Source organism: Muntiacus reevesi, chromosome 5 (assembly GCF_963930625.1).
Source record: "Muntiacus reevesi chromosome 5, mMunRee1.1, whole genome shotgun sequence".
Classification (NCBI taxonomy): domain Eukaryota; kingdom Metazoa; phylum Chordata; class Mammalia; order Artiodactyla; family Cervidae; genus Muntiacus; species Muntiacus reevesi.
The window spans coordinates 31,310,802-31,338,033 of NC_089253.1; the positions used below are offsets into that span (position 1 = coordinate 31,310,802).

General features: G+C 37.4%; 1 protein-coding gene across 4 annotated transcripts in view; it reads right to left on the reverse strand.

Moving 5' to 3' along the window:
- Positions 1-27,232, reverse strand: part of ARHGAP32 (Rho GTPase activating protein 32) — a 192,540-nt gene that overhangs the window by 47,363 nt on the left and 117,945 nt on the right. For 3 of the 4 annotated variants that reach the window (XM_065937397.1, XM_065937396.1, XM_065937395.1), the window contains 5 exons: positions 24,023-24,160; positions 21,789-21,881; positions 20,810-20,932; positions 19,152-19,229; positions 7,928-8,009 (listed from right to left, as the gene is read on the reverse strand). In XM_065937397.1, coding sequence (XP_065793469.1) covers positions 7,928-8,009; positions 19,152-19,229; positions 20,810-20,932; positions 21,789-21,881; positions 24,023-24,160 — 514 coding nt within the window. Of the gene's footprint in view, positions 1-7,927; positions 8,010-19,151; positions 19,230-20,809; positions 20,933-21,788; positions 21,882-24,022; positions 24,161-27,232 lie in introns of those variants that run through there. The other variant, XM_065937399.1, reaches the window with a different exon arrangement.

A 27,232-nucleotide genomic window follows, 5' to 3' on the forward strand; every position in this document is an offset into this window, starting at 1 on the left:
TTGAATGTAAGGATTTCATTAGCATTACATTTGATCACTGTCTTATCCCAAAATGAAAACCTCAGCTCCTTCTATGTCTGCTAACAAAAAAATTTATGATGGAAACTCTATTCAAGTGACCATCCAAAGAAGCTGCCTTCCACTTCATGGGCCCATGAAAGCAACTGTAATTTGTTTGTTACAGGTATATTGTGAAATATTTACATGTAAATTTATACCAACAAATAACACATTAAATAAGTTATCTACATAAACTAAGTAGACCTAATTTTAGACACTCCTGAATTTAAATGATATAACATAATAGATAACCATAAATTGATAAAATAATAACAGCTGATAGTGATTAAGTATCCAGGGGGCTTTAAATGCTTTATATCTAATTTTCAAGTGAATCTTGGCTCACTTCCTAGATGAGGAAATTAAAAATCAGAGAAGTCAAATGACGTGCATCGGGACAGTAAAACATGGCGCAGGGATTAAACCCAAGGCTGAAGCCTGTGCACTCTGTCCTGCTTTTCACATAGGTATATAAACTAAATAAAACATCTGCATTAAATCTGCTTTCACAAAATCTCTATTTATGGGGTGGCTGCATTAAGACCTTAGAAATTACCTTTTTGGACAGGGTGGAGTGAAGGGGAGATTATAGTCTATAAAGAGTAATATATGATCAGTGTAAAGGAGTTAAATAGCACAGAAGCAAATGAAAAAAAAAGAAATGTCTGTTGCTATATTTGCAATCTCACACACCTTTCCAGTGAGGGATGCATCCTCCTGATTCTCTATGAGTTTACAACAGGACTGTATTGCTCTGTGATTTGCTCTTTCATTTAACAACACATCACAGGAAGAAAAAACCCTGGGTGAGCACATATGCTTCTACTTCATTCTTTTGAGGGCTGCAGAGTACTTCACAGTACGGAAGTGTAACATCTATTTTGAGAATGTGATTTTCAACCTTTGTGTATTAAAGCAATACCATAAGGACGATTTACCTGGATGGGAGGTATATTTAAAAAACATGAAGTGACCAATTAAAAATCGACAAAGGACTTGAATAGACATTTCTCCAATAAGCACAGGAAAAGATGCTCCATGTCATCATGCCTCTGTATAATCACCACCTGGACCGACAGAGCATTACCAGCACTTCCAGATTCTCCCTCCTACCCACCTGCTCACTCCCCTCTTCAGAAGTACCACTGCCTAAACTTTATCACCACACAGCAGCGCCGAACTCCATGACTTTGAACTCTCTCCTTACATATATGGGATTATACAATGTAAGTATGTAGGTAAATCAGGCTTCTTTCCCTCAATATTTTTGTGTGGGACTCATCCATGTTGTTGCACATAGCCATGACTCATTTTCACTGGAGGAATCCACTGAGTGAACATACCGTTATTTATCTATGCCACTGTGGATATACCTTTGAAACTCTGTAGTTTTTTGACAATTAGGAATAAGGTTGCTATGAACATACTACATATACACCCAAGACTGGAGCTGCTGGGTCACAAGGTATAAACGTGTACAACCTAGCAGGCAGTGCCAAACACTGCCTGTCCCACATCACACTACCCTGCAGTGTATGGGAATTCCCGTTGATTTACACCCTTGCCAACTTTGGGTATTGCTACTCTTAAATTTTAAGCATTCTGGTGAGTGTGTTTTCATGAGCTAATAAAGTTTTAATTTGCTTTTCCCTAAAGACGAATGATGTGGAACAACTTGTGGTGTGCTTATTCAGCATTTTGATATCTGTTGTTCAAGTTTTCATGCAACTAAAAAAAAAATCAGTTTATCTCTCCTTTTCTGATTCTTTACATACTTTGGTTATGTGACCTTGGTCAGGTAAGTGTGATGCAAATATCTTTATCACTTAGTGATTTGCCCTTTTCACTATCTTAATAGTATATTACAATTTACTTTCTGAACTTTAAGTTTAATAATTAAGCTTTTCAGTTAGAATTACTGCTTTATGTATAACCCAAGATCACGATGGAGAAGGAAATGGCAAGCCACTCCAGTATTCTTGCCTGGAAAATCCCATGGGTGGAGGAGCCTGACAGACTACAGTCCATGGGGTCGCAAAGCGTTGGACATGACTGAGCAACTTCACTCCACTTCACTTCTTCACTTCAAGACCATGAAAATAGTCCATGAAGATATTCCACTGTATTCTCTTCTAGAAGTTTTGCTGTTTCACCTTTCACATACAGATCTATAATTTTCAAGATCTAGCACCATTTCGGAGAAGGCAATGGCAACCCACTCCAATACTCTTGCCTGGGAAATCCCATGGACTGAAGAGACTGGTAGGCTACAGTCCATGGGGTCGCAAAGAATCGGGTACGACTGAGCAACCTCACTTTCACTTTTCACTTTCATGAACTAGAGAAGGAAATGGCAACCCACTCCAGTATTCTTGCCTGGAGAGTCCCAGGGATGGAAGCCTAGTGGGCTACCATCTATGGGGTCACACAGAGTCGGACACGACTGACGTGACTTGGCAGAAGCAGCAGCAGCAGCAGCACCATTTACTGAAATGACTGTCATTTTCACAACGCTCTGCAGTGCATAAATCAAGTATCTATTAACACATGTACACAGGTTTGTTCCTGGACTCTCTTCTTTATCGCTATTTTATTTGTCTATCCTTGTATCAACCTCAGTATCTTAATCAGTGAAGCTTTAATAATAAGTCTTGATATCTATAATATTAAGTTTCCACTATTTTGTTCTTCAACATTGTCTTAGGCATTTTGGGCTCTGCATTTCCATATAAATTTTAGAATTGATTTAGAATCATTGTCAATTTCAACATAACTCCTAACTTAAAGCTTGGGGCATTATCAACAACTCGGCCCTATTGGGCTCTTAACTTCATGTGTTGTTCTGAGAGCACCAGGACTTTCTCTGCTCCATTAACTAATACCCTGAGGGCTCAGGTCCCCACACACTGGGGTCACTTCTCTGGATTTCCTTCTTCTGCTTCATCTTAGCTCAGTAACTGTTCAGTACCTTATTAACTCTCCAATGCTTCAAAGAGACTATATTATATTTTTACATTTCTGTCCAGATTTTCTGTTTTCAGAGGGGAGGTTTGTCTAAATTCTCTAGTCCTCCATTTTTAGAAGCTCATGCCCATAAAGTAAGCTTTGCTCTTCTTTTCTCTTCACTCTTTCTCCACCTTCTGCCCACTCCTTCCCTCCCCAAACTCCCTCATTCTTTTTTTTCTAGAAGAAAAAAGGTGGAGAAGGTGGGAAGATGGGAGATTCAACCATGGAAATTAATGAAGACCACATGTTGACCCTAGAAAGAAAACACCTGCTACGAGAACTGGAGAATTCATGGGCTTAAGAGAGGCTGCACAGAGAGAAGAGGTCAGCAGAAAGCACAGGAGCTGGAGAGAGGATGGTAAGCCAACATCAGAGAGGTGAGTGACATGTGGAAGGGGTGGAGGAGGAGAGACGTACGCAAAAGAAACATCTGCGGAGGCAACAGCTGAGAAGGCTGAAAACCTGAAGAAAGGCATCAGTAAATAACGGCTCAGTAAATGCCAAGCAGGGGACACACACAGAAGTCCTCATGCGCTTCCTTCCTCTTCCTCCCACTCACCTCAGCCTCATCAGCTGTCAAAGCTGGACCTGCGGGGACGGAACAAACGCCAGTTTCTTTGGAACAAGCGTTTACCTTTCTTCCTCTTAACTCTCCTCCCCACCTCCCAACCCCACACACGCCCTTTTCCTTAAGGTACCATGGATACGTGCTATCTTGGTCAGGACATGGTGATTCATTAACTTTATTTTTACAGACACAAATAATTGGTCATACTGAGAACATTAAGAAGAGTTCCAAAGGGAAAATGTTCCTTATTGCCCTTGTTGTGCAATAATATAGGGAGCTTTAAGTTGCAGTCTCAAACTATAGCTCCATCTTTCAGACCTGGTATCTCACAGTGACAGATGGCACTGTTAAAAATAAACAGAACATTCAAGTTATTTGTACTGAAGGCAAAGACAGTTTTAAAGTGTGAAACAAGCCTGAGGCTGATAGAACTCACATTATCCTTTTCAAAATGTATTAAGAATGCACATTTCCCTATGCCAGCCCTGCAATGTTGCCACCAAAGATAAAATATTAGCTTTTGAAGGTGTGCTGTCATTATACATCACTACTAATTTAGAACTAACAACGCCATACAGGTCTATTTATAGAAACCCATTTTCCAGAACTGTCAATAACTGATTAACTTTCTCAAGTTTTAAAAGTGCTGGAGGTTATCACTATTAGAAATTCACTTTCATATTCACAACATGGAGAAAGTATTTGATACAATACCAATATTAAGCTAATTTTAAAAAATTTATTTTAATTGGAGGTTAATTACTTTACAATACTGTAGTGGGTTTTGCCATACATTGACATGAATCAGCCATGGGTGTACATGTGTTCCCCATCCTGAACCCCCCTCCCACCTCCCTCCCCAATATTAAGCTAATTTTTAAAAACAGTTTATAGTATATCTGACGTAACATGATCAAAGATAAGACTTTATAATTAATAAAAGTTAAGTTTATTATAGCAGAAATACATGAAAATAATATACAAGAAATAGCAGTAAATTTTTGATATAAAATTTTGGTAACTTTAAAGCAGTGACCACAAAAACTCATGATCATCTCAGATGGATACAAAGTATCAGACAGGGCTTCCCTGGTGGCTCAGTGGTGAAGAGTCCACCGGCCAATGCCAGAGACATGGGTTCGATCCCTAGTCTGGGAAGATCCCACAGCCCGTGGAGCAACTAAGCCCATGCGCCAAAGCTATTGAGCCTGTGCACTAGGGCCTGAGAGCCGCAACTACTGAAGCCCGCACGCCCCAGAGCCCATGCTGCTAAAACTAGAGAGGCCACCGCAACAAGAAGCCCACACACCACAATAGAGTAGCTCCCGCTCTCCACAGCTAGAGAAGAGTGCATGCTGCAACCAAGACCCAGCGCAGCCGAAAATAAAAATTACAATGAAAAAGGTATCTGACAAAATCCAACACCCTTCTGTGATAAAATCATTCAACAAGCTAGGAATTGAAGGGTACTTTGTCAACTTGACAAAGGGTGTCTATGAAAACCGCACAGTTAAAAATTTTTACATAACAATAAACAATTAGATGACTTCTCCTAAAAGGTCAAAAGTAAGACAAGGATGCCTGTTCTCAAAGCTTCAACACTGTAACACATCCAGGGCAATTGGGCAAGAGTAAGACATAAAAAACATCCATATTGGAAAGGAAGAAGTAAACATGTCTATTCACAAATGACATGATCTTACATACAGAATACACCAAGAAATCTACTAACAACCTATCAGAACTCATAAACATTTCAACAAAGTTTCAGGATACAAGATTAAGATACAAAATTAATTGTATTTCTGTGCACTTGCAATGAATAAGAAAATGAAACTAAGAAAACAACTCCATTTACAAAAGCATCAAAAGAATAAAAATAAATTTAACAACAGATATGCAGAACTTTAAAAAAAGAAACTACAAGAAGTTCAAAATCGTGAAGGATCTAATCCAATGGGAAAAAACATCCCATGTTCAAGGACTGAAAGACTTAAATACTGACCGGAAGGTAATACTTTCCAAATTGATATGTAGATTCAATAAATACCTATCAGAATCCCAACCATCTTTTTTAGAACTAACAAGACGATTCTAAAATTCATGTGGAATTGCAAGGCACCTGGAAAAACCAAATCAATCCTGAAAAAGAACAAAGTAGGAGGACCTCCCAACTGCAAAATTTACTACTAAGCAATGGTAATCAAGTCAGGGTGGTACTGGAATAAGAACAGACATATAGATCAATGGAACAGAACTGAAAATCTAGAAATAACTTCATGCGTCTAAAGTCAACTGAGTTTCTACAAGGGAGTTAAGTCAATTAAATAGGGAAGAAATAACCTTTTCAACAAATCATGCTCAGATAACTGGATATCCAATGGACTTGAACCTTAAAACCATACACAAAAATTAACTCAAAATGGGTAGTAGGCTAAAAAGGAAGATCTAAAACTATAAACTTCTTAAAAGAAAATACAGAAGTAAATATTGACCTTGGGCTAAACAACACCTTCTTAGATAAGACATCAAAAGCATAAGTGAGAAAAGAAAAAAATAAATTGAACTTCATCAAAATTAAAAATATTTATGCTTCAACAGATGTCATCAAGAAAATCAAAGACAAAACACAGAATTTGAGGAAATGTATGTCTGCAAATCACATTATCTGATAAAGGACTGGAATGTGAAATGTATAACATGACCCAATGGTAAAAAGACAACCAAATTAAAAAACAGACAAAGGTCTGAACATTTCTCCAAAGATACACAAATGGGTAATAAGTAAACACATAAAAAGATGTTCAACATTATTAGCCATCAGGGAAATGCATATCAAAACCATAAAGATGCATCACTTAATACCCACTAAGACAACAATAACCAAAAATACAGTAACAAGGAAATGGAACAATTTGAATTCTCATATACACTGCTGGTGGAAGTGTAAAACAGTGCAGCTGGTTTACAAAGGTAAACTAGTTTGGGGGTTCCGCCAAAGGTTGAACAGAGTTATCATATGACCCTGCAATGCTACTGCTACACACATAATCAAGAAATGAAAACATATATATATATATATACCAAAACTTGTATACTAATTATTGCATTATTCAAAATAACCCAAAATGGAAATCCAAAGTGAATGGATAAAATAAATACTGTATAACCATACAATGCACTACTATTTAGCCAGAAGAGAGAATAAAGCACTGATATATGGATGAACCTTGAAAACATTATGCTAAGTGAAGGAAGCCAGTTACAACAAGACTACATATTGTATGATTCATTTCATTTGTGTGAAAGGTCTAGCTCAGAGAACTCTAGAGACAGAAAGTAGATTAGCAGTTGCTTAGAGCTGGGGCGAGGGAGAGGAGAAGCAGAGTCTGCTAGTGGGCACAGGAGTTTTTTTTTTTTCAAGTTACTGATGCGACATGTCAAAAAGAAAAGAAAACTACAGCCATCACAACCACTAATGAATAAGTAAGTTCTCTCTGACAGTGTTGTTTTATGCTTAACAAGCTTGGCCAAAGAAGGGGGATTTAATAGAGGATAAAAATGCCTTGAAAAGAGACTGAGAATCTCAGGGTGAGGGGAGAGTAAGGCAGAAGGAGAAATTCATTTGATCACTTCCTCCTGCTTCTAAATTCTTTATTCTTTGTTTTTATTTTCTTTCTAAAAATTTACATCACATTAGCAAGTTCCTGATGAAGTATTCTGTAAAATTCGTCCAGATTAAGTCACCCCAATAAAAACAAAAGTTTCCACTGTTTTTTATTTTTACTCCCTGCAACACATTGCTTTACATATCTGTACAATATTCCACACACTTATGCAGCACTGTAAATACATTATATAAGTAATAAGAAATGCTGTTTAAAATAGTTTGGATGTTCACAGGCACTGATAAGATATACTTTCCCTTCATTTATTAATTTTCAGCTAGTCATATTATCTCCATGTCAGGTCCTTAAACCTGGCATTTTCTTTTATCATTTTGCTCATTAATTAGCCACATTCCTACTATATAATTGTAAAAGCAAATAATGACAAAGCTTAATGGAGCAAACAGTTCTTAAAATTGCCTAAAATTCTGAATGCATGTAAACCTTTGTGAAATGATCAACAGAGAAAAAAGAATACACTAAAAATCAAAACCACATTAAAATTAAGAATGCACATTATGACAACGAACACAACAGCTAAACAAGCTGCATGCCTGACTGGAAGAGAAAATCTGGATCTTTAAGCAGTGGGTAAATAACCACACTAAGGAGAAAGAGTACTCACCTGGTTTTGGCACTGAGTTGGTCACTGACTGGGGAACTTTCTGATTAATTAACTCAACACAGTGTCCAGGGAAGAGTCCCACCTAAAGAAGAAAGGCAGCAGAGAGAGGATTCTAAACCAGGGAACAGACCAGTGTGTGAGCATCGCCAATTCAATTCCAGTAATGTGCTCCACAGCCCCTCCCAGCGATTCTGCTATCCCAAGACTCTAAATCACTGACGATGCCAATTATACAAACAAATAAAACAAGCTGTTGCTATGAGTATATAGAGTCATGTGTTTTATTTGCCTAAAAGTCTAAGTCTTCTTTTCTAGTTTTAGCTTTTAATTTCCCAAATTTCTTTTACTCTAATTAAAATATTTAGTCTGATACCAAGCTATGCATGGCAAGAGGTGTAATTTATACCTGTTAATAATTTACTTTGCTGAAATTTCAATTCAATTGTGTGAACACTTCTACTGCCCACTTTCATATTTACTGACTTCTCTATGATTTTTTTTCAAAGCAACACTAAACCACATTCAACTTTTTTGTGTATTTTTTCTTCATTCTCTCATAGGTTCAGTGAAAAATGACAAGACTAAAGTAACCTGATGAAACAACTGCTCACTTAAAATCCTGCTATTCATTCTTGGTAAAGAGTCAGAAGTGTGTGGGTAAGTGGGGAAGCAAGAGAAGAAAACAACCAATCTCGGCTTTGAAAAAGCACACCAAACTGACCTGGTAGCAAACTGCTCGTGGTGTAGGAAGACCCCCAAGGAGCTGTGATAGGAAAATACTGAGCTCCAGATCACCCAGAGATACTACATAGCCAGCAGAATGAATACAGATATGAAGATCCAGGAAGCAAAAGTAAAAAGGAAATTTTTACCAATATTTATAGATGTTTTCTTAGATAGGAATATGATTGGGCTGCCAAGCAGCAGATGTTAAAGCTGAAACAAGAAAACTACATCACTTTGTACATCCCTCTGTTGACAGACTCTGGGGAAGAACGGAACAGCTTTCCAAGAGTCTGACTCATCGTGAAGGTCTGAGCTGTATAATTTTCATCTGCGTGGGAGTATTTCACATACTAATTTGCTGCATTCTTACTTCAATTTCTTGATCAATATTCTATGTTAGCTCTTAAAATTATGAAGATGTAACCAGTTATCACGAGTTGAAAGGGCTTATTAATAAACTATCAGCTTGTTTAAAAGATTTGATTTAGGATCTTAAAGTTCCTATATGCACTGCCTTCTAAAATGATGCTGTAAGTATCTGTTTTATTGGTGAAATTCTATACCATATTTTACTCAACTTCCTATTTAACTAATCAACAAGTAGAAATTCTTCCAAGATTGGTTAGAACCAGATGAGAATCAATTTGAAAAATCCTTCTCATTCTCTCTTACACAAACCACTTCTAAGGGAATTACTTATGGTTAAGTATAGCCCCGGGATTGGGGCTTCCCAGGTGGGTCAGTGGGTAAAGAATCCACCTGCAATGCAGGAGATATGGGTTCAATCCCTGGGTTAGGAAGATCCCCTGGAGGAGGGCATGGCAACCCACTCCAGTATTCTTGCCTGGAGAATTTCATGGACAGAGAAGCCTGGTGGGTTACAGTCCATGGGGTCACAAGGAGTTGGACACGACTTAAGCAACTGAGCATGCACCTAGCCACAGCATTAAGAGGGCCTCGGTTCTATTCTAGGCCTGCCACTTACTAGGCTGGGTTTATAACTTAGGCTCCGTTTCAGTTTCTTCCTCTAAACATAATGATCTTGTGCCTAACTCATAAGGTTTGTTATGAGGATTAAACAGATGAGTATAAGCAAAACGAATGTAGTAAGCAGTTGTGCAACATTATCTGTTCTTTATTATTCCAGTATGTTGGCCACTAGAAGACCTAGAAGACCTAGGTTTTGGCTCCTCCAATGTATAGATGTGACATGTAATACCTACTACCTTTTGTCTGCATATACTTAAGTTTCCTCACTATCAAATATCACTCTTTCCATAAAATTCTAATTCATTTCCATTTATAAACATCTTCTGCAATTCGCTATAGAGAAAAGACCACTCATTTCCTAGGCTCTGTTATCTGCAGCAAATTGCTTAATATCTGTTTCTTAATTCATAAAAATGGGACATCATTAGCTACCTGAATAATCTGTGTAAAAGCACCTAGTCTAGTTTCTAAACTAAAATATCTGTCAGCAAACAAAAATAGCTTGCCATTATTTCTTCACAAGATTCAACAAAGCTTAATGATCTTCTTTAAGGAACTATATCAAATTGGTACATACTGGTTGCACTTTCACCTTTTAAATGTCTCAAGGTCCAGGTATATGGGGGGAAAGCTGCTGTGTATTATGCAGAGGTAGGTCCATGGGAGGTTCACCCAACGTCAAATTCCCATCCCTGCTCGCCTATCTCCCTTTAGTATAAAGTGCAATATTACTAAATGCTGCTGATGCTGCTAAGTCACTTCAGTCGTGTCCAACTCTGTGCAACCCCATAGACGGCAGCCCACCAGGCTCCCCCGTCCCTGGGATTCTCCAGGCAAGAATATTGGAGTGGGATGCCATTTCCTTCTCCAATGCATGAAAGTGAAAAGTGAAAGTGAAGTCGCTCAGTCCTGTCCAACTCTTAGCGACCTGGTGGACTATAGCCTACCAGGCTCCCCTGTCCATGGGATTCTCCAGGCAAGAGTACTGGAGTGGGTTGCCATTGCCTTCTCCGATTACTAAATGCTAGCTGAACTAAATACTCAGTTATCCAGATTCCTTGCGTTCAGGGTGTAGCCATGGCACATGTGAAAAGTTCTACTACTACTATTCTGTCTCTTCTTTCTGCTGTGTACCCAGGTGTTGGGAATGGATGAGCAGTAGCAATCATCTAACCTTAAAGAAAGGCCAAGAGGATGCTAGATAATTCTGCCTAGCTTCATTAAGCTGCTGACTCACCTGCAGCAGTGATACCTTTTCTGTTTGCTTTTGTTTCTTGAAGCCAAAAGCACTTCTAACTGTAACTCTTTACTTCAGTAAGGCTATCTTAAGTAAGACAGTTAAGATAACTGTCTTACTTAAAAGAGCTAATTCTGTGTACTTGAGAAAAGCAATAGATTCTATTTTCTTATTATAAAATTTCAACCATAAAAAAATGAAACTGTGTTCCATTGAAAATACACACATAACTAACCCTAAAATTACAGTTAATGAACATTTTAAATTTTCTGCCACTTCATGGATCACAGCTTTATGGCGAAGAGGCTTGAGTAACTCAATGAAGCTATTAACCATGCCGTGCAGGGCCATCCAAGAAGGGTGGGTCACAGTGAAGAGGTCTGACAAAACATAGTGCATATTTAAGCCAATATTTTACCAAATATAAATTAATTCTAATAAACTCAAAATGCTCAATGTTAAAAGTGACTGGAATTCCAACAATATGAGCTATGAATTATATTTTCCTGTTTCCTGTATTGTTTTCTCTGCAGAAGTGGCATTTTCTAAAGCTCTAATTTAAATGACTGATAAAGGTGAGAGGAATTCAGTATATTTGGCAGGAGTCAAAATGAATTTCTACTCTAGGAAGAGGAGGGAAAGAAAAGAAAAGATGAGCATCCAGCGTCCACAAGGGTAGAGAAGTAGCTAAAAAAATAAAATAACAGAAAAAAAAAAGACAAGGCTGAGGGATGGGCTTAAAGGAGGGAGAAAAAACCTTCAGTCTGGTAGTTTTCCCCTGAGTCAGTTTGGCATGAAGAAGAAAGAAGAGTATATGGATGTAAGAGACATAGAGGCAGAAGAGATGGAAACTGTCATAGGATTAGACACATGAAAAGTTAAGTCAGATGCTTCTGCAGTTCTTTCCCACTGCTGTGCACATTTAAAATGTACATTCTGATAAGTTGACACCTATAAAACTGTATCCACATTCAAAATTATGAACATATTTATCAACCCCCAGAGTTTCCTTGTAACTCTCTGTAATTTCTCCCTCTCCCTAGCAGCCCTCGCCCCTGCTCAACAAGCAACCAAGTTTCTACCACTACACATCACTTTGCAGTTCCTACACTTTTATATGAATAGAGTCATGCAGAATGTACTTTGTTGTTGGTTTTCTTTCATTAATTATTTTGAGGATCGTCATGTTGCTGTATTTATCACTAATTCTTCCTTTCTATTCCTTAGTAATATTCTATTGTGTAAATGCCACCGTTCGTTTATTCACTGATCTCTTGCTGATGAGATAACTGCTTCCAGCTTGGGGCCATTGCGTATAAGGTTGCTATGAACTGTCATGTGAGTTTCTGTATGAAGGCAGATCTTCTTTTCTCTTGGATAAACACCTAGGAGCAGAATGGCTTGATCCTGCCATCGGGATATGTTTGAAACACTGACAAACTGTTTTCCAATTGGCTGGAGCATCTTACATTGCCCCAACTATGTCAGTGTTCCAATTCCTCCACATCCTTGCTGTTCCAGTAAGTGTGTAGCAAGGTCTCACTGTTATTTTAATGGCATTTCTCTAATCACTGCTGAAGCTGAAACTCTAATACTTTGGCCACCTCATACGAAGAGTTGACTCACTGGAAAAGGCCCTGATGCTGGGAGGGATTGGGGGCAGGAGGAGAAGGAGACGACAGAGGATTGGGATGGCTGGATGGCATCACCAACTCGATGGTCATGAGTTTGAGTAAACTCTGGGAGTTGGTGATGGACAGGGAGGTCTGGCGTGCTACAATTCATGGGGTCAGAGTTGGACACAACTGAGCAACTGAACTGAACTGAACTGAATCACTGTGGTTAAGCATCTCTTGACAGGTTTATTTGTCATGTATCTTTTTGGTTAACTTTTCCCATATTTGCTATTTTTTTAAATTGAGTTCTGTCCTCATGTTGAATTTTGAGAGTTCTTTATATGTTGGAGATACAAGTACTTGATCAGATATAATCACTGCAAATATTTTTTCCCAGTCTGTAGTGCATCTTTTTATTGTCTTATAAACAACGCCTTTCAAAGAGCAGCAGTGTTAAATTTTGATGAAATTTATTATCTTATGATTGTTCTGATAACACATCTAAGAAATCTTTGCCTAATCCAAAGTCACAAAAGTTTCTCCTACGTTTTCTTTTAGAAGCTTTTTAGTTTAAGATATACATTTTGGGTACATGACCTATTTTGTGTTAAAACGTGCAGATGGCACAAGAAAGAAATAAAAGGATTTATGAAGGCATATGGATATCCAACTGTCCCAACATCATTTGCAAAACAGATCATGTTTTCACTGAATGGATATTGAACCTCTGTTGAAAACAAGCGTCCCCGTGTGTACGGGTCTACTTCTGGCTGTTCTGTCCTGTTGAGTTTCATGTCCATCTCTCCCCTGATGCCATACTCCATTGTCACTGCAGCTTTACAGTTAAGTCTTCAAATCAATTAGTGTTAGTTCTCCAACTCTGCTCCTCTTCTTCAAATTTGTTTTGGCTGTTTTTTTCTAGGTCCTTTGTATTTCCATATGAATTGTTAAATCTGTGTATTGATTTCTACAAAAAAAAACCTGCTGGGGTTTTTGACTGGGATTAATTTGAGAAGAGATGATATTTTAACAACATAAAGACTTCCAACCCATACACAGGGTATATATCTCTCGTTTTTAAAATATTCTTTATCTCAGAAATGCTTTGTAGTTTTCAGTACACAGATCTTTTATATCTTTCTTCTGATATAGTCCCTAAGTCGTTCATAGTTTTGATACTATTACAAGTAAGTTTTATTCTGTTTTGTGATTGAGGTTAATGCTACTGGTCTGCGCACTACATTTGAAGTAACAAGACTTCCACGAAGTTGTCCCTAGTATACACAACTGTGTATTTCAAGTATGCAACTCACTTTTATTTCTCTTTAATATTATATGTGAAAAATTATATTGACTTTTTTGAAACTGTGTTTGTATCTTGTTATGTCATTTGTAAATTTCATTTCTGAATTCTAAGGAAGGATTTTAGAAATTATTTATCATAACAAATGGGTGTAGGGTTTGATGATGCTAAGAACTACTTCTGTAAGCCATTTTTTTCAATAATTTCCAAGAAACTGAATGTTTAAGAATCATTTGGTAGGACTTATTTTGAAGTTATAAATTAACAAAAGGCTATCTAGAAACTAGTTTCTCTCTAAATTATGTCAATGGCAGCTACTAATGGCACTAGAAAGAAAAATAAAGACAGCAATAAGAAACAAAGAAAATAATTTCAGAAAATTTACATATGTTTTGTGATCCAAGGGGGAGAAATACAAAACCAGAACTCACCAAGTTCATGTCTGGCTGTATCACTGACTTACTGTCTTTATGAATCAAAACCATCTTCCCAAATTCCTTTGATTTCTTCAATTGTAAGGTGACAGTTTAGGACCAGCTGATCCTCTGCCATTTTTTTACCTTAGAAATTGATGATTCACACGTGTAGACAAGTAGAAGCCACTACTGGTTCACTGCACTACTACTATGATCTGTTCTTTGCCCAGAATACCTAAGTTTTTACCTAAGCCCTGACACTAAACAGCGAAATAATAACAGGCCAGTAGTTTAGTCCTCTTTCGCTTTAGTTTCTTTGTCAGTAAGAGAAGTAATAAAAGTACCTTCGTCTAGTGTGAGAATTAAACATTAACAGGAAGCACACAGAAGGGAACCAAGAAGTGTTACAATGCCTTGTATTTGTAGCACCACGCTCTGACTCCCCCTTCCCCTGAAATCCTGTAAACACTACAGATGAAAAATTATGTAATTTTCCTATTACTCAACTGGAGAGGAAATATTCCGCTCTACTTAATTTTGAGTAATGAAAAGGTGCAGCTTTGAATTCCACACATAAAATGATGGTCTTCATATAAATAAGTGGGTGAACTGTCTTCCTCTATTAAACTACTTACTGCAAGAGCCAAGGTTTCCAAACATCTTCCCCGTGGGATAAAGAAGGCTTTTCTGAAAGTAAGCTTTCTGGAACCACGCTAAACTCCTGAGGTAAGGGAATGCTTATTGCTGAAGAGCTGCTTGTCTGCCATTCGTGCATGGAAACCCTCACACGACAGGCTGGGGTAACTATGAAAATAAATCCAGTGACCCTTGACCATCTTGCAGAGAACCGAGAGAACATGACTGAATAGGATTCTGTCACCCTCTAACTGGTATTTTATCCATTCGCTGACTGCATCCCAAATATGTCTTGGGAGCTTTTCTGGGGGAAAAGGAGAACACTCACTAAGCAGAGTTTTAATTCTTTCTCTACCTGCACAGGATAAACACAGGGAGGCTGAGTCAGTGGTTCTCATATTTTGTACTTAATAATCATCTGAGGAACATGATAAAATTCAGATTTCTGTCCCCCACCTCCAGAGATCAGTTGTATCTGGTTTTAATATGTTTCTCAGGTCATTCTGATACTTACGGCTCCCAGATAAAATTCTGAGAAACACGGCATAAACAAACAATCCTCAGACATTAACACTTTACATTTGTAACATGCCTGTTATATAAGGGAAAAAAAGACCTTCCAGACACCTCACCTCACATTTCCAACCACAGTCCACCAGCAGACACAAAAAGGCCATGTATTTTTAACAAGTAAGAAAATGAGGTTTTTTTTTTCTTTCTGAAATATACATTACATGATGAAACTCATCAGAAAACAAAGGTAAAAGGCTCAATATACTCTTTAGAAGACAAGTAAAAAAAAGATTTCAGCATTTCAAATTACTATAGTTAATATAATTTCACACTTCCTACTCCTAGAAGTTTAAGAAAAGAAACACAGTCACAGTATAATTTAGAAACATGGATGAACTAATCCTTCTGTTCCCACTGCTAAATTATGGTCTAGGTTAAAACAACATACAGACTAGAACTTGGAAGAATATTGACCTTTATCAACCACCAGCTGACTGACTGATTTACCTACAGCTCAGAGTAAGTACTGCTTCCAGCAGTGATGTAACGAACACAGGGGCCAGAATCACATGGGTAAGAATGTATCTTAATCCTATCCCACAATCACTGAGACAGAACCTGAGGGTTTATGTCACAGGATTTTATGTTTTGACATGTTCCCTATGCAACACATCATAAGTTCACCAAGTAAAGTTTGAGAATCAGAGGTGAAGAGAGAGTAGAAGGAGTTATTAGTAATAGAGAAATGAGGACAGCAGTACAACACCCTTATCTGTATCAGTAAATGTCATTCCTTGGACTGACTTTATTTGCAAATTCTGACAACAATGTAATAAATGCCATCACATGCCTATTAGAATGATTGAAAACAAACAAACCAACTGAGAACCATCAAATGTAGATGAGAATGCAGAGCAGCATCACACTGTTGCTGGTGGGAAGGCAAAATGGCACAACCACTTTAAAAGACAGTTTGGTGGTTTCTTACAAACCTAAGCATGATCTTACCATACAACACAGCAAGTGTACTCCGTGGTATTTACCTGAAGGAGCTGAAAACAAATCCACACAAAAATCTGCATGTGGATATATACAGCAATATTATTCATAAATGCCCCAAACTAGAAGCAACCAAGATGCATCTTAATAAGTGGATGGAAAAACAAAATTATGGCACATTCATAACCATGAATGATAAATGAATGATAACAAAGTAACTATCAAATCATGGAAAGATCTGGAGGAACCTTAAGTGCAGCTTGAAAGCCAGTTTGAAAAGGCTCCATATTATACCATATGATTCCAATTATACAATGCTTTGGAAAAGGCAAATCTATGGAGATAGTAATCAGTGCTTGTCAGAGATCAGGAGGAGAGAAGATGGACAGGTGAGAGCACAGAACATTTCAAGGACTGGGAAATCACTTTGTATGAATGATCCATGTCATTATGCATTTGTGAAAACCCATAGAACTACAAACATCACAGAGTGAGTCTTAATGAAAATATGGATTATAGTTAATAATCATGTGCAAATATTGGTTCATTAAATGTAACAAAAAGCAAACCCCAACACTGTTTCCATCACTGTGGTGGAGGATGTGACACTAACACTTTGTACTCTTATCCGTGTGATTCTGGCCCTGGTGTTCCTCGGACCACTCCCAGAAACAGTGGTTACACTGCGCTGTACGTAAACTCTGCTCATCAGCTTGTGGTTAATAAAGATCAGCATTTTGCCAATTCCATTCAGTGAATTATAAAACACAAAGCAATATGTTAATAGGAGAAACTATGTGTGTGGGATAGATAGTATATGAAACTTAGTGTATTATCTGGTCAATTATTCTGTAAGTTTGTACTAAATGGTAAGAATCTATTAATTATTTTGAAAATAATAATAAAAAATAAAACAAAGTCACAAGCTAGCAACTGCACAGCATCAGCTCGCTGGACTTAAGGGAAAGGTTCCGCATGCCACCTGCACCCTGTCACGTCCCGACAGCTGGCCAGAGACAACAATCCCTGTGACTGAGGGGAAAACAGGGGAGCCCACATAACACATCAGAAACACACGGAGCAGGGCAGACCTGCGGTGGAGACACGGGGCCCACATGCTACAACACATCTCCAGAACACTCTCCTCCAGGGTCAGAGCAGCACACCGCAAGGCCGGCCCACAGCCTGGGAAGCAACAGCCCACATCTCTGCTCCCCTCCACCCTCTCTCCTGAGAGTGGGCAGCTCCAAATGGCCTTGATTCCCAGGAAGACCACTGTTCAGGCTACCCCAGGGCCAGGCCAAGTCCTTCGTCTCCTGCTACTGTAGTCCACAGAAAGCAAGTGACCGGTCTAAGACAGTTAAGAGAGGAAGTAATAGCAAGACCGAAACACAACTGTGATTTAAAAGTCAAATTTACTTTTTTATCCTGTTGGGCTCCTACCATTTATAGCTCATTTCCATGAATGTGAAGAATTGATCCCTTAATAAGATAAGGGATCCCTTATCCCTTAATAAGATCCCTTAATAAAAAGCTGGTTAAGACCAGCTTTCCATTTAGTTTTATATTTAATCAGAAGCACCAATTATTAATAGCAATTAAGAAATCAGCACAGCTAAAGTAGAACTACAATTAATACACGTGAGAAAATTTGTGGGTAACAAAGATACAAGGTTAATCAATTTAGTGTTAATTTGGTGTTAACAAATTAAATTGTTATGAATGCTTTATAACAAATTGAGGTATAAATCAAATCAAGTTTTATTTGAATTATGTACATTTAAAAATCAACATTTATTGAGTGAGAAATATGCATCAAGTCTGCTCTAGGTACTTTACATATTTTATCCTCACACATTTAATCTTCTCGACAATCTTAAGAGATTAACAACAATCCTACAATCCCCAGTTTACAAATGCGGAAACTGAAGTACAGAAAAGTAAAGCAACTTGCTGAAAATAACACAAGATTAAAACCCAAGAGATATAGCACCAGAACCCATGTTCTTAGCCACCATGCTGTCCTATTTTAAACTGTATGATTTTTTTTCATAAAATACATTTTATAGAAACCTAATAGTTTTTATATGCATATAAAGCTGTATTTATATAACAGCCATTAACATTTCCAACTGTACAGCATGAGCATTTAATCTACCCAGCATTTTAGGAACATTGTTATAAATAGGCAACTAAAACCCACGAGTTATATACTAAGGATACAATTTTAAGGCATTTTTAGATGTTCTTCTAGTGATAGTTTTAAAAGCTAAAAGGAAACTTTTCTATCCTGTGGAAATTAGTGACAGTCAATCTAAGAGATGCTGTTGTCAGGTCTCAAATTACTTAGGCATATAAGGAAAAAGAAAGAGACAGCCCTAGATTCTGCTGTTATTCAGCTATTAACACAGTGTTTACATTAACAGTTATAATGCATTAAAAGACACTGATCAAACTGACTTAACTAGAGGGAAAACATATGTGATTCATGATTTTAAACCACTATGAAAAGTGAGCCAGAGTTACAGGCCCGATAATCTGAAAGAGGTCAGCAGGCAGGTGGCTCTGCTCACACTTCAGCTATTCCACCATGTGGGACAGAAGAGATCTTCCACAGCAGTAACTAGAAAAGGAAACCCAAGTCTAACGTCATCTACATTTTTTTTTTACCACTGCAGACAAAATTTCTGATAACAAAGTCCACTGCCAGCACACCACTGTAAACAGAACTATTACCAAAAGAGAACACGTTCTTTGAATTTTTCACACCGAATTCTTTGTTGCCTACCTGAAATCCATGCTTGCCTCTCCACCATGTACTTAACACTTTGGGGGGCATGTCAATAACAGAAACAATGTCTCCCACCTAGGAGAAAACATTTTAAGTGAAATGTTTTTAATCAAATTGTAAAGCAATCATCTACCTAGAATTTAAATCTAAACTGTTAAACTTTAAATCTGAACTGTATCTTATTCTCTGGCTCATTATTTCTAGAAAAACATTAATATTTCTTTCTGTAAAGAATTTAATAATCTTAACCATTTGTTAAGGAGAGGTTTACAAAAAGTTAAGCAGCACAAAGACTGTGGTCCAAGTAACATGTGTAGTAACTTCAGAAAGCCTGATTGACAGTGTGAGATTTTTTAACACTAGGCATCATCACAGAGTTAAAAAACTATTACTGCTGCTACTAAAGGTGATCAGATTCACTTATAAAAGGAAATTTTAAATTACCATATTTAGAACAACAACAGCTTCTATTAATACACTCAGTGAGCTGCTTGCCATGTGCCAGGCACTGGGCTGAGCAATTCACGTATCTTATTTCATTATATAGGAACGCTCTACGATGTCTACAATTACTGGGTTATTCTTAGTACATGTAAAATTGAATGACAGCTACATTTCTTTCAAAAGGCAGTTCAATATAACATTCCCACTGAACAGCTGACTTTGTTCACCCTAAAAGACAAACTAATGAGTTTATACAAACTTTTACAAAATCCTAAGTATAAAAATAGCAAGAATAGTTTTTAATAATATACTTAAAGGAAGCTGTATTCTTCAATCAAAATAAGTGATGATCTCTATGATAAACCAGTTAGGCACTGCAGAACAATGTTGCTAGTGTACACAATATTGCTTCACGAATTTTTGTGGTATATTTATGACTAATTTTTCCAGTCATGAACATCCTCTTCACAAAACCATATTTGCTAATAGACACGGTATCTTTCAAGATCAAGGATTCTTTGTGTATAGAGCTAAAAATTTAGTTGAGAACTATGTGAATTCTGTACAGTAAAAATGTACACTTTTTTCCTCTTAAATTGAAAAATTGCCAGTATTTTCTTTTGATCTCTCATCAGCCAGTATTAACAAGAAACTTAAATCCCCTTTTTTTGTATCTGATAGCAAGAAATGTTCATTTCACTTTTCATCTGGTCTTTACCTCAATCTATGAACAAAGAGAAAAAGTATCACTAGGTATTATTTTTAGGTGCCAAAAAAAAAGACAAAAGACAAGAAGATCTGGCTTTCAAGAAGCTCATAGAGACAAATAGGAGAACAACTTTGATTGAATGTAGTAAGTGACTCTCAGAGATAAGCCTTGAGAACAGCTTAGAATGACATTCAGTGCAGGCTCTGGGCAGGAGTTAGCGGGGCAGAGGGGCGGGGCGGGGGTGGGGGGAGAAGTGGGGTTTATATTTCTTGGAGTGGAAGGAAGAAAATCAGGGAGACTTCCTAGAAGAAATGGGGGACATTTAAGCTGAATTTTTAAGAATGAGTATAGTCATTAAAATAAAAATAGATGGCATGCCAGGCAGAAAGACAATAATGGGCAGAAACACCTGCTGCTTTTTGTTAAGTAAATGACTGACACAAAGATGAGGCTAGAAAGGCAGCAGGGACTGAGCTAACACAGAGTGTCTTTGGTCACTTACCTCTAAGGTCAATTCATCTGGGGCCCGAGCAGTGTACCTCTTGATAACATGGGCAGCACCAACAGCAGGAGTGTTAATAGAGGATTCTTCATGAACTAGAAGGTGATTTCCCTTATTATCAATCTAGAACAAAGAAAATATACTATGAGATGGTTAAAGACATGGTTAAAGACTTGCAAGTTTCTTGGTGTATCTATATAACTCAACTCGATTTAGAAAAACTATAACCCAAAGAATCTTAAAAGGAAAAAAAACCACACTTACTGACTACTTACTATATACCAGTCATTGTATTGTACATATATTATATATATAATTGAATCTTCACAACTTTAAAAGATACTCATCATCATTATCAATACCTAACAATGAAGATGCTAAAGCCAAAGAGATTTACGTAAATTATAGAAGATTAAATAATTTGTCCCAGATCACACAGCCAATAATGAAGAAACAAGATCTCAATGCAAGTTGTACTGGCTCTAAGTTCTATCTTCTTTCTACTTTTCATCATCTTCCCAATTTTCACTTAGAAAATAAAGTAACTTTACCTATGTAAATTAAAGAAAAAAATCTAACATACTGACTGGATACTCTATCACTCAAGACATTCTTAAATCAGATCCTTTAAAAGGATTTAATTGTCTCTTGTTTTTAAATGACTAAAAACTATTTTCATTACTAAGTCAATTAAATATATACATATATATACACACACACCTTGCTAAATGTATAAACATTAATATATTGAACACCAAAACAACAAGTGTCATTCTGATTCATAAAATAATATTAAAACTAGCTTCCTGGATTATCAAAAAAGATTTGAGATAAAAATATTTAATGTACCATCTCTATCTTCCAGAAGACATGAATAAGCCCCACTTATTCGATTCCTGAAACTCAACAGCTATCAAAATTCACATGGGATTTCTTTCGTAGGTAATTAACTCTAATAAAGAGTGAACTAGATTAATACCTCCATCCAAGTAAGGGCAGGTCCACAGTTGATCTTGTTCCCAGCAATAGCTGAAAGGCGGGACAGGTAAGCCATAAGCATCTGAGTGACCGACTAAAGAAAAAGAGAAGATTCAGTGGTAACAGCTTCTCACTGCTAAAGAAACTGGTGTAAACTGGTTGTTTCTGGGAGAAAAAAATCTGCAGATTTTCAGGCATTTTCATAGTCACAGAGGTTCTTCACAGAGGCTTCACTGCTCCATGAACTGACACGACGGGCACTTAACATAATTTCCTATCTGTTGCATAATTCCCTTTCACTCCGGCCCCTCATCATCAGGGGTCATATAGCTTCTAATTTGGTTGCCTTCTCTTTCTATTTTTGTACTGAAAATGTAAAATGATAGCACAGACATAATTACTTTCCTTCCCAGCTTCTCCCCACTACTCTGAAACTTTCTCCAAGGCCTGCTGCAGTCTTCGCCCACCCAGCCATGGCAGGACAGTTCATGCGTGATCCTCCACCTCAAGTCAGCTGATGGTCCAGGCATGGGACCCAACCATGGTCTAACAGGAGCTGCTGCAGGAATCAGGAACTCCTCATTTCAGCTCCGTTTGGCTGCTATTTTACAAAGAGACAAGAACCCGGTACCTGTTGGGAGCGGCCATGTTCTGAGACAGCCTGAGAAAGACCAACAGACAGAGAAGGGAAATGGAGGCAGAGAGACGTCCAGGTTTTCTATCATACGACAGAAGCTGTGGTTTCAGGACATCCCTGAGGCTTTGCCACAATGGCAGTTCTGCATGACTGGAGCCTCTACTTTGCCTCCACTATGTAATTGCCCAGGAATTAATTACAGATTTGGAAGGGTTTTCCCCTCAGGACTTGCACTATTCTCAAGCATCCATTGTGGCTGCTAAGCAGTCTAATGCCAATACATTCCTTGTTCCTTTGAGAAAAGTCTCGTTTTTGCTCTCTGGAGGCTTTTTGGGTTTCCTCTCTGCTTCTGGCATTTTGAAATTTTACAATGTTTCTAGCTGTTATTATATTTAACACTTAATGGACTGATTTAATCTGAAAACAGGCTCTTTTTTAATTTAGGGAAACATTATGTTTTTGGAGAACGAAATGGCAACCCACTCCACTATTATTGCCTGGAAAATCCCAAGGACAGAGGAGCCTGGCAGGCTACAGTCCATGGGGTCGCAAGAGTCGAACACGACTTAGTGACTAAACCACCACCACCATTATGTTTTTACCCACTTCCATCCACTCTCTCCTCCTATAGCAACTCCTATAAAGCACCAGGAACTTGTAGGAGCTTCTGGGTCTGCTCTCTGGGACTCTCGACTGTTCTCTCACAACTTTTTATCCCCTTGGGGCTGCGTTCTTACAGAGTTTGCCCTTCCTGCTCACTAATTCTCTCTTCGTCTGAGTCCATTTTGCATGTCGTCTGGCTGTTAATGCTTGTTATTATTAAAATTAACTTAAATGACCATATGTTCATTTCTAAGAGCTCTGACTATCTTATTTTTATAAACTCTATCCTTATTCCATGAATGTGACTGACTTGCTTTCTCTCAGGATGATAATCACGCTTCTGAAAGCCCTCTGTTGGCTCTTCCGTTACTTCATTTATTCCAGTTTTTACACTGAAGATTTCTAGTTTACCTGTCCCTCTGCAGTCCTGCAGAAGTTGCTCGCTCAAACTGTATTATCTTATCCCCATAAATCTTATGCTGTCCCCAAGATTCCTCACAATTTTGGACTCCCTGATGGTTATATTCATTTTCTAATGTTATAAAACAATCTCCTTCCTCCTAAATTAAAAAACAAAAAAACTCTCTTATACTTTTACTAGAAAATTTTGACAGGCATGGAAATAAGTGCATGGACACAGCCTGCCATCATAAACTGAATAAACAGCATCGTTTGAATATGCATGTCTTTGATTACTAGTGAGGTCAACATTTTTCCATATTTTTGTTTCTATAGTTTATATTCTCTTTGAAAAATGATCTGCTCACATATATCACCTACTTGTATATTAAGATATGAGTTTCTTTTTATAAATTTATACAACAAACCTATTTTAAATATCCTAAAATATTACTAATTTTTCTACTATTTTAAGAAATAAATGATCCCACAAATCTTCCTGAGTCCTCAAAATAAGCTTTTACTTAGTATACTAGCAAAACTTTTCTGCTGGTTTACATAATAGTGATTACTTCTGCAAAGTTCTAAATGCTCACCTCTGGACTGTCCCTCAGAGCATCAGAACGGGGAAGCTCTGAGAGCTGGGAGAATCGTCGGTCATAAATACACAAATGAAGATGTTTATCAAGTACCCGAAAATCTTCATAACTTCTTTTAACAATCCAACTTTTGCCCTACGAGTAAGAAAAAAAAGACCACTATAATTTGTCTCTATTGGGAGTGGTCATGTACCAGGCTTTATTCCATAATGATAGGTTATTCATGAGATTTTATATTTACTAATTAATTTGACAGTAAACAGTTAAACTCTGAAACCCTCTAGTGAGTTGTACAACAGTAAAGCATTAATAATGGAAAATGAGCTAGAACTGTCCACTAAACCTCTTCTTACGACTGGTCAAGCCCACTGGTTCTCCCTGGGAATAGTAACTGGCAGAAGGAAGATAGCATGTGATCTTAAACCCACAGAAAGAAGCATTAAATGATTTTGTGTGGAAGACTATCACCAAAAATTAAAGAAAAATAAAACAGGGTTACTGATCAGCTACCATGGACATTTTCTGTGACCGACACTAGCAGTGCACTGGCAATCCACACTGCTACAATCTCATCTGCAAGCCTTCAGGGTGTTTATCTATCTAGAACCCTCTGTCCCTCCCGACTTTTCGGTCTTTCTTCCTTTCCTTGCCTAAGCTCTGAAGCTCATTAGATATGAAAATTTAGTCACAGAACGTATTTATCACATACTGTCTTCTAATTTTCTCTCGAATCCATCACTTCATAGCCTGAGCTTTGGTGAGGACCCACAACACTTCTGACCTCCCTGCCTCTGGTCTCCTCCTCCACTCCCCTCCCTAATGAGAACCACAGAGCTTGTCAGGTCACACTGAGAGAAGGCCTTCAAAAGCTCCCGTGGGCGGTAGTGATGAACTGGTCTCCACTACACACCATTTGGTTTGACAATTTAATTTTTATGTGGGGGCTTTAGTCTCATAAGAATTTGGAGGAACTGGGAGAAAAAGCAACCATCTCAGAAATGAAGAAAAATCTCTAATGTAGTTCTTTTCCATTTGCCTCCGCCAGATGGGGCAGAAGCAGAAGGTACCACTTCACAGGCGAGAGGCTGAATTCTAAACACAGGTATTGCCCATAACTAACAGGATAAATATGCCTAATCCTACTTTGGACTGCAATCCTCCATTACACAGACAGCAATGCCACCTCCCTCTTTCAGAGGGGGTTGTTAGAATGAAGTAAGAGAACAGATGTGGCAGAAAAGTTAAAGAACAGTCCCTGGGTCCCAATTCTAAGAAATGCTAGTTCAGTAACTCTGGAATGGGATCGTTAATCTGATGATCAGCCTGATCTGGGAACCACTGATCAATCAAATTCAAACATACTTGCACATATGAGGACTTGCAGCATCTGGGCCTGTCTAAATCTGCAGTGGGATCCCACTCACTACTCCTCCGTGCTCTTTCTTTGCTTTCAGTTATGTTCTATTACTTGCATTTATTCCATTTGTAAAATGTTCCTTTTCTTGCCTACATGATTTTTAAGTGCTGTTCTTCTGCTATGCAAAGTCCTTCTTTTACTCTTTGCTCAAGTAAGCTCCTTTGTTTTCTCACTTCTATAGCTGCCATCTACCCAAAGCACTTCTGAGTCACAACAGTGGGTTAAATACTTGTTCCTTTGGGATGGCAAAAATAAGAAATAAATAAAAATGAACAATAAGGCAGAGAAAAAGAAAAACAACTTATTGCATAGTTACAAATATTTTTTTCTTTCACACATATATTTCAAAAATTATGCAACCCTTCAAATATCAGAAAATTATCAAAATTATTTTAACATATGTATATTTCTATCAAAGCGATTAAACAGATGGTGACTTTTTATTTCAAAGCTCTGGACTTTTTAAAATTGAAATATAGTTGATTTACAGTATTGCATTAGTTTCAGTACAGCAAAGTGATTCAGTTATACTATATATGTTATTTTTTCAGACTATTTTCCACTATAGGTTATTACAAAACAATAGATCTTTCACCTCCTAGGTTAAATTTGTTCCTAAGTATTTTATTATTCTTGATGGAATTGTGGAATTGCTTTCTTAATTTCTCTTTCTAGTAGTCTGTTATTATAGTTCATAGAAATGGAACTGATTTTTGGTGAGAAGTTTGAAGCCTTCCAACTAAGATTAGGAACAAGGCAAGGAGATCCTCTCTCATCACTGCTTTTGAAAACTGTATGAAATTCCTAGCTAGTGCAATAAGACAAGGAAAGGAAATAAAAGATATACAAATTGGGAAGGAAGAAATAAAACTGCGTTTATACACACATGACATGATCGTCTAGGTAGAAAACACAAAACAACAACAAAAAAACTTCCAGAACTAGTAACTGATTATAGCAAATAGCACGATAGAAGGTTAATAAACAAAAATCAACTGCTTTCCTATGTATCAGGCAATAAACAGGTTGAACCTGAAATTAAAAACATGGTACCATTTACATAACCGCCCCAAAATGAAATAATTAGGTATAAATCTAACAAAATATATAGAAGATCTACATGAGGAAACCTACAAAAGTCTGGTGAAAGACGTCAACGGGCTAAACGTGGAGAGATATACCATGTTCACGGACAGGAAGACTCAGTATTGCCAAGATGTTAATTCTTCCCAGCTTGATCAATAGATTCATAATGCTTCCCCAGACAAAATCCCCACATGTTACTTTTCTGTATATTGACCAATTGATCCTAAAGTGTTTATGGAGTGGCAAAAGACCCAGAATAGCTTAACACAATGTTGAAGAAAGTTGGAGGACTGATGTATGTAACTTCAAGACTTACCATAAAGTTACAATAATCAAAACAATATGGTACTGACAAAGGAACAGACATATACATAAATGAAATAGAAAGCCCAGACACAGACTCACTTAAATACAGTCAACTGATGTTTGATAAAAAAAAAAAAAGCAAAGGCAAAACAATGGAGAAAAGACAGTTTTGTTTTGTTTTAAATTTTCAACAAGTGATGCTGGAACAACTGAACACCCACAGACAAAAAAATAAATGTAGACACAGACCTTACACCTTTCACAAAAACTAATTCAAAAAGACCTCAATAAGACACAAAACCATAAAACTTGGGTTTGGTGATGCCTTTCTTTAGCTATAAGAGCAAATGTAAAATCCATGAAAAAAAGAATTGATAAGCTTGACTTCACTGAAATTA